The 7,939-nt window shown below is 34.5% G+C and overlaps 1 protein-coding gene across 1 annotated transcript; it reads right to left on the bottom strand.

Moving 5' to 3' along the window:
- Positions 1-1,016: 1,016 nt before the first annotated feature.
- Positions 1,017-7,399, bottom strand: LOC107962174 ((6-4)DNA photolyase). Its single transcript, XM_016898465.2, has 14 exons — positions 6,337-7,399; positions 6,104-6,175; positions 5,550-5,630; positions 5,246-5,416; positions 5,099-5,170; positions 4,260-4,346; positions 4,020-4,118; positions 3,837-3,920; positions 2,988-3,074; positions 2,824-2,895; positions 2,627-2,740; positions 2,134-2,221; positions 1,955-2,050; positions 1,017-1,342 (listed from the first exon to the last, which is right to left on the bottom strand). Exons 1-14 carry the CDS (start codon positions 6,670-6,672, stop codon positions 1,158-1,160), a joined length of 1,644 nt encoding a protein of 547 aa, XP_016753954.1. The 5' UTR covers positions 6,673-7,399; the 3' UTR covers positions 1,017-1,157.
- Positions 7,400-7,939: the final 540 nt, after the last annotated feature.

The raw sequence follows: 7,939 nt of genomic DNA, 5'->3' as shown, positions 1-7,939 counted from the left end.
TTATTAACTAAACAATTGAATTTATATAGAGAAAAGAGTCATAACCTAATTGGGAAAATAATTTCATTATTCTAATAAACTACTAAAAGATAAGGAAAATAATTCCCTTATTATAATCAACTACTAAAAGATAAAATAAAATATTCTAGAATATCAAAATAAAATATTCTAGAATATCTCAAATAATTTATTCTAAGATTTATCTACCTAAATAACTTTAAAATATATCCCAAAATATATAGGTTTCACATATTTCAACAATAGATGCCTTTGTCGCAGAAACTAAGGCCTATGAAAGGGCTCTATTGTTTGCGATTGAAATAGGTTTTAGGAGAATACTACTGGAAGGGGATTCTCTGTCGATCATTAAAAAACTCAAACCAGATGGGGAGGATATATCCATTCTCAGACCGATTTCTCAAAGCATTCGACTATTAGAAAGTCAGTTTGTGGAAGTTGCTTACCATTTTCTTCCAAGAGAAGCTAACAAGGCAGCACATAATCTGGTATTGGAAGGATGTCGACGCTAAACATCCTACTTCTATGTTGAGGAGGACCAAATTCAATTGAAAAGGTGGTGGACGAGGACTAGACTGTTTGGCTTCAACAATGCTACGAAATCTTTGTTAAGCTTTGAAGATGGAGAAGGTTTAGAGGAATCTCCATGGTTGGTTTTCAAGGCACTATCCTTCTTCCAATTTGGCTATATAGAGTAGTTGTGGAAGATGAGGATGGAGAAGGTTCAGAGGAATCTCCATAGTTGGTTTTCAAGGCAATATCCTTCTTCCAATTTGGCTATACAGAGTAGTTGTGGAAGATGAGGATAATGGTTGGTATTCTTTGATGAGTTTTTTAGTGTTTAGTTTGGGGTGTTTTCTAAAGTTAATGGTTTTTTTGCTTTTTGTGTGCTTTATTTTTCTTTGATAGTTGGTCTTGATTTTACGTCTTTTCATTTCCCTGTAGTGTGTTAATATATCAGACTTTCTTGAGCCAAACACCTTTTAAATGAATATCAATTTTCTATGAAAAAAAAGTTTCAAGTTATCAATTTATATTACATGCCAAACATGTAACAGAATAACAAGTTCTAAGTTATCAAGTCATAGTTTAAAAAAAAAAAAAAAGATATGGATGGATGAAAAAGTAGATTTTGCAGCTCATTTTATCAGCTTTTGTCTCTGCCTTCTGGGTTTGGGTTCCTGCTTATCTTCATCTTCATCAAATTTTCTTCTCAACTTCCTTAAATCTTCTTCACTTACAAGTCCTTTGAGTCTCTGGTTAAGTGCATAAGCTTCCCCCATTTTCTTTCTGCATTCATTGCTTGCAGTATCATGCGATATCACTGAAATTCATCGCAAGGGTATAAGAAAAGATTGCCCTATATCTAACTTTTAAAGTAAATTGTATTTAAACCTGCATTGCTCCAACTATCCATTTTTTTAAGTATACTTGTTTGATATCCATATTCCAACGTCTATCTGGATAAAGCTATCTGGATATGACCCTCCTAAACTGGAAATTTTGAATATATCAAGATACTACCCATATCCAATATTTAGCATAGTAAACAACCCAAGTTGTTAGCATCAAACTATGTTGCGCCAATTCTTATTTTTCCTAATGTATCCATGTCGGACGCTTATGTTTGACATATGTTCGGACATAAGTATGGGAATATGGCCCTCCAAATACCCTCTAGATATATAGAAAAACTTTCAAAATTTTGAATGAATCCATATTGAAAACATACTGTATCCAATGCACACACCCGAGTTAAGTAATATAGGCATTAAATTGTTGAATTCTTAATATGATCTGTCACTACAGTTCTTATCTGAAATAGTATGCAAGACTTAATGACCAAAGTTGTAGATTGAACACTAAGATAAGAGTAGGGATGGTATCATTCATGAGATTGAACTTCAAACTCATCCCTCACAATGAGATAACAAACCTGGTTTGGGATAATCTCTTCCAATAATGCACTTTGCTTTAGTTTGCACGCTTAGTGGAGCTGTCCACGGCTCATATATATATTCCTTTGGCATGTCTGATATCCACTTACGTTAGATGTTAGCACATTAATGCTTGCCAAAAGATGATGAAGAAGAAGAGGGTCGAAACTAAACATACCTTTTAGTATGGGGAGAAAATGCCTAATATAATTACCATTCGGATCATATTTCCTTCCAAATGATATTGGTGAGTATATGCGGTTATACTGTTGAAAACAACAATCACTCATGTTGAAAAGCGAGTTATGTAAACAGAAAATTTGGCAGCAATTCTAGAAAGAAATTATAACTCTAAGAACCTAGACCTCAAGCAACTAACAGCTACTATAAACAACCAACCTTTTTTTTTTTTTTTTTGGTGAAACAAACAACCTACATTTAATATCACTTAGTAAACATATCTCGGACATGCCTAGATCATTTATCCATAAGATAATCCAGACAACTAATTACACCGACATTTTACCATATATACCATCAAATTCGGCCTACATACTCTGCTAAAACTGATATAGTAAGGTCTAGATATGTTGCAAAAGAAATTGTTTTGAGTTGCCAGTCACTCCTCATTAAGAGACTTTGAAAATGATACATGTATAGATGATTCAAACCTGGTAAAAGAATGATGAGCATGATTGCCAGAGCCAATTCCCATTATTAATTGCCCAATCTGAATCAATCAGAAGTCTCTCAAAGATATCGCGTCCTTTTTCCCAATGAACAAACTAGGAAAAAGAAATTGCAATTTATGACAAGAGAAAATGATAGAAAGAAGAAAGAAATGTGCTGAAGCATAGAGGAAACATACTAGATCTCCACGAGTGAGGAAACAAGCAACAGAATGGCGTGCAAGATGGTGCATCCAACCCCACTTCCTCAGCTACAATGACCCATGTTTATAAAATTAAAAGCACGAATATGAAACCAAATGTGCAAAATATTAAATAAAGGTATCAAGTTATGCCACGAAACCTGGACCATGATAGCATCAATCCAAGGGTAACCTGTTCTAGCCGCTCTCCAAGCAGCTAGGAGTTTGTCATCATCATTCCATGGAATCTGAAATCACAAAACTGACTAACATCAAAGCTTTATATCTAGCATTGAGAGTCCAATACAGCATGTCAGTTACAACTCATGTAAGATTAGTCAATGATTTATTTTGAATGTGAGTTGATGCGATATTCAAGTGTTATAGATGGTATAAAACACGTGGAAATCCACTAAATAATTTCAATATAGCCCGATCTAATCTAATCCAAGTATCACAGAGGTGAGAGAACTTATGAAAACACTGGGTCTAAGCAAAGAGGACCTCATCCTACAAGAATTAAGTTACAATCACAACCATTCTTTCCTTTTTCCCCTTTTAAGCACAACCATCTAGAAAATTCGGTGCTTTCATCACCAGCAACCTGATGGTATCAATTTTAGGTAAACATAACCAGTTTGTTTGGAACTAACGGTGAAACAATTCAAGTTCAGAAACATGGTTCAAATGAATACAGAAGAGTTCTAAGCCTATAGGAAAGTGCTGCTCACTTTAAAAGTTGTCATCTATAGTTGTAGTATCAGGTAGTTCTTAGGCTAACAATTGTGTGATATTTTGGTATAGTGCTGGACTCTTAGCTTCAATGATCAATCAAGATTCAAGGTCTGACAACTTCAAGTACCCAAAAAAAAAAAAAATCACATGGTTATATTTATTTGTTTCCTTTCCTTTTATTTTTCTACAGTTCTAAGAGAGAGCAAGGAGAAAGAAGAACAGAATCAGATTTAGGTAAAATAAACGGTTCCGTTTGGTACATTAGATGCACCGACCTGCTTGCATATTTTGTTACCCTTCATTTTGTCAAAATTAGGAGTTCCAAAGGCCACAGTATAGAAAAATTCGCGCCATAGCAACTGCAGAGATAGAATATAGCTATCAACTCTTTGAAAGAAAGTAGATCAAACAATAAAAAATTCACTGCAATATCAATGAAGAATTAATAGGCAACCAACCTGCCCGACAAGAGAAACTGGTGGTGATGTATGCCTCTTAACATTTTTATAGACATCTTTAAGGCATTGGTAAAAATACCTGGAAGAGAGACATCCAAACTGCCAAAAGTATTACGAAAAAAGAATGAACATACGCAAGGGTGAGATCTCTCTTAATGATTTTTTATCTGCATATTACAAAATTTGTACAATCATTCAAAGATATGCTCCAAAACCAGTATCAATCTTTTTGTCACTCACTTTCAAATAAGGTGATAGAACAGTTGTTGCTGGTTTTATATAAGCAGAAGGGTCACCCTTAGGTTTCTCAAAATTGGCCACCCATTCCTGAAGTAGAAGAAAGCAGCCATATCAATGCAAGTGCCATAAACAACTGATCCTTAAAAAGATACAACAGAAGTAAACATGGGAAAACTGATAAGATAACTTAAGGCATTTTGCAAGAAATCAGGTTCACTTAATGACAAACCAAAGGAGATTTCACATTTTGGCAGGAACTTAGAATTTTTGTCACAAAGCCATTAGAAGGAAAATTACAGATGAACTAATCACAAAATAACCAGAAGCATCTTCGTATTTTCTGACTAGACACTTACAAATCACAACTTCTTCTCAAGGAAATGATGAAATGTCAAAATAACAGTAGTGCAGCCAACATTTTTCACCTCAGCTTGATCCAGAACATTTCACAAGCTTCATATTCACATAGTCCAACCTAAGTTCAATGGACTTAACTAACCGACCAAATGCACCTCTTCTCATCATACAGGTCATTAACTTAACTCTTCGACTCAAATGAATCCAAGTTTTGTTACAGGGAACTCGGTTAGAAATTAACAGAAACTACTATTTAAGTAAACTGAAAGAAGAAAGTGGAGCAAAAGTTTTCCATGGTTGTCAAAAAACCACAAATTAAGCCTATAGTCGATACAATAATCTGTCATATATCTACATTTATGTATTACCAATTTACATATAGCAGTTCACCATCCTACAAAGGAATGCCTTTTCCCAAAACTTCAATGTCATAATATTGCTATTGCTAATTCAATGCTCAATATCAAAAGGTCACAACATACCTTGTCACTTAGGGATTCTCTCAACCTCCTCAATGCTTCTGACTCACCACCTCTAAAGGGAGTGAACTCATCCTGCACAAGGAATCCTTCTTTATAAAGAGCTCCGGCAAGCAATGGCACATTTCTGAAACATTGATGGCTACATACCTGATGCTTTTCCACATACCCGAGTTCCTTTAGTGTCGGAACTTGTAAAATCTCACATCTTCCAACATCTCCAACAGGAGGCGTCCAAGAAAGTTCAACTGAAAGTGAGAAAGATGGTTCCCCAGCAAGCTTTAAAAAGGATTGATAACTCAGTGGTGGTCTTCCCCCATTCTATTGTAGCCGTTAGTTGCATTCATGAAAAGTAGCAATCAATTAGAATAGAAAAGATAGCATCCTTGGTATGAAAAAGCTAGAAACTTGGCGCAAAAGCTTCCAATTCTGTTGATACCAACTTCCGGCTTACCTTCTCTATAATATCTGCAGGATCGAAGATGGTATGACTCACTGGAGAGAAAACCTCGATTCCAGCTGCAGAAGCATAATTCTGTAGAAACAAAGGCAATCTTTGTTTACTATAAAGAATATAAGCATATCAATTGCTAACTTAGCTAAAAGTAATATGTTCCTATGTTGCTCCAACTTTTTATTTTTCTTGAAGTACCCTTGTGTCTGATATATTTTTGGATCTAGGTACGGGGATATGATCCCAAATACATAGAAAAGCTACTTGTTTCAGACACGTATCCATATCCAATACACACCCAACTCCAAGTAATATAGATATGTATGTTTAGTACAAGAAAAAGCTTACAGCACCTGCAGCACATGAATTGAACATCCTCCCCGGAACTCAAACATGAAACCTCAAACTAATTGAAAATACCAAGTTTTGCCATTGGACTATAATGTTGGTGGAAGCCCATTTTTATTTGACATAACACTAATATTTGAAAAAACTCAAGGAAAGTTAAGTATTGTTCTTGAGAGATAGAAGGGGGGGGGGAAGCACAGTTTTACCTTAACTTTATCATCCAAAGCTTGATAATATGGATCAGTGTCATACTCAAAGCAAAGCTTTCTAACATCCCACTGCCAAAAACCCAAAAAACAAACAAGCATTATAAAAAAGAAAAAGACAATTCTTCATAGTTTTAAGTTTAACTTTAAACAAACAAACAATATATGTAAATTATAGATACCAAAAAATGGGAAAAAAAAACAATAAATGTAAATTATAAAGAGAAAATCACCTCGTTTAAGCAACGAATCAAAACCTCACTAGGCTCACCCTTCAACACCAACAACCTCGACCCGAGTTTCTTCAAACTTGAGTCAAGGTCAGCGAGGCTCTCCAATAAGAACCGGATCCTGTTTATACCCGCACGGGTGGATCCTGGGGAGTAGGCGTCTGGGTCCAGCTCCATATAGTGAGGGTCGATGACGAACAAAGGGTAAACACAAGAGGATCCTCTGGAAGCATACTCGAGCGCCGGATTGTCGTGGACCCGGAGCCCCTTTCGGAACCACATTAACGAACCTGACCCGGATGGCATGTTGGGATTCAGTAGAGAAAGTGGAGGTTTCATTTCATAAGACAACAAAATTGCGGTTTTGGACCGTCGGTAAGTTGGCGCCTTAAATGTGGGAGGCAGAGATGTCGGCTAACTTGCACGTACGAGGTGTAGGATAAGGATGCTTGTGAATTGAGAAGAACTCTGAGCACACGGTATACGGTATACGGTATACGTTAGAAATAGGTTTGGATGAGGAACTCTGGTGCGGTTAATGTAGCGCCACGTCGAGGATCCTAACATGTGGATTTCTTGTGGTTGAAAGCTTCTTTTTCAACTTCTCATTTTTAGAAGAATTGATTCACTTTTTTAAACAAAGTTGATATTTTTGGTAAAAATGTTTAAACCACAATTCATAGAAAGGGTATTGTACATTTTAATTAGGAAGATTAGTGTTTTAAAAAGGTAAAGAACTGAATCTCAATGCACTTAGAAAATACGAGAAGCATAAACGAAAGTGAAATCCAGCCATTTACTACTGTTGAGAGTCATTAGAATAGAGTGTTCAGGTTCAGCTCTACAGTAATTTCCTCGATTTTAAAATACACGACAAAAATAACCGTCAAACAACCATAAAAAATGATTTTTTTTCAGAATTAGAAATATCGATTTATCTCCAAAAGAATTTAGAAAAGAATGAAAACACCCTAAATTTGATTTCTCTTTGACGCTATGCAACAACAAAATGCTTTGCAGAGAGAGACAGAACGTGATTTTTTCACCATTATTTTCAAAATCTGATAGAGGATTGAACTCATCACATAATCTATTTTTATTTAGGTTAGTCAAAATGCAGATCCAATGACTTTATTTTCAGACCACCTATTTTTCATTTTAATCAACTTTAAAATAAATATAAATTTAATTTTATATTTGATATCTGAATTTTTATAAATTTTTTAATATGATAGTTAAACTTTCAAAAAGTCAATTTTGTTACTTAAAGTTTTAGTTTCGTTTATTAATATGTACCTTATAACTAATGGTTTTAATTTTTAACTTAATAAAATACTTGAGTTACTTAAATGGTGACACAAGTCAGTTATCAATTTTTACAATTTAAAATATATTAGGAAACAGAAATTAAATAACCCTTAATATTTTCTACAATAAAAAAAGAAAAGAAAAAAACTGGTATTTATATTCTCAAATTTCAATTTTTTTCCTTTTTCCTTCTATTTTTATGTTCTCCAAAAAAAATTAACTCCAAATTGAACTAACCAGTTCAATTCTTTAATGCATGTAACGTTTTTTTCCCTTTTATGTTGGAAATGTATTGGTA

Source organism: Gossypium hirsutum, chromosome A06 (assembly GCF_007990345.1).
Source record: "Gossypium hirsutum isolate 1008001.06 chromosome A06, Gossypium_hirsutum_v2.1, whole genome shotgun sequence".
Lineage (NCBI taxonomy): Eukaryota > Viridiplantae > Streptophyta > Magnoliopsida > Malvales > Malvaceae > Gossypium > Gossypium hirsutum.
Note: the sequence above shows the minus strand (reverse complement) of the source record. Positions and strands in the feature narration are given on the sequence as shown.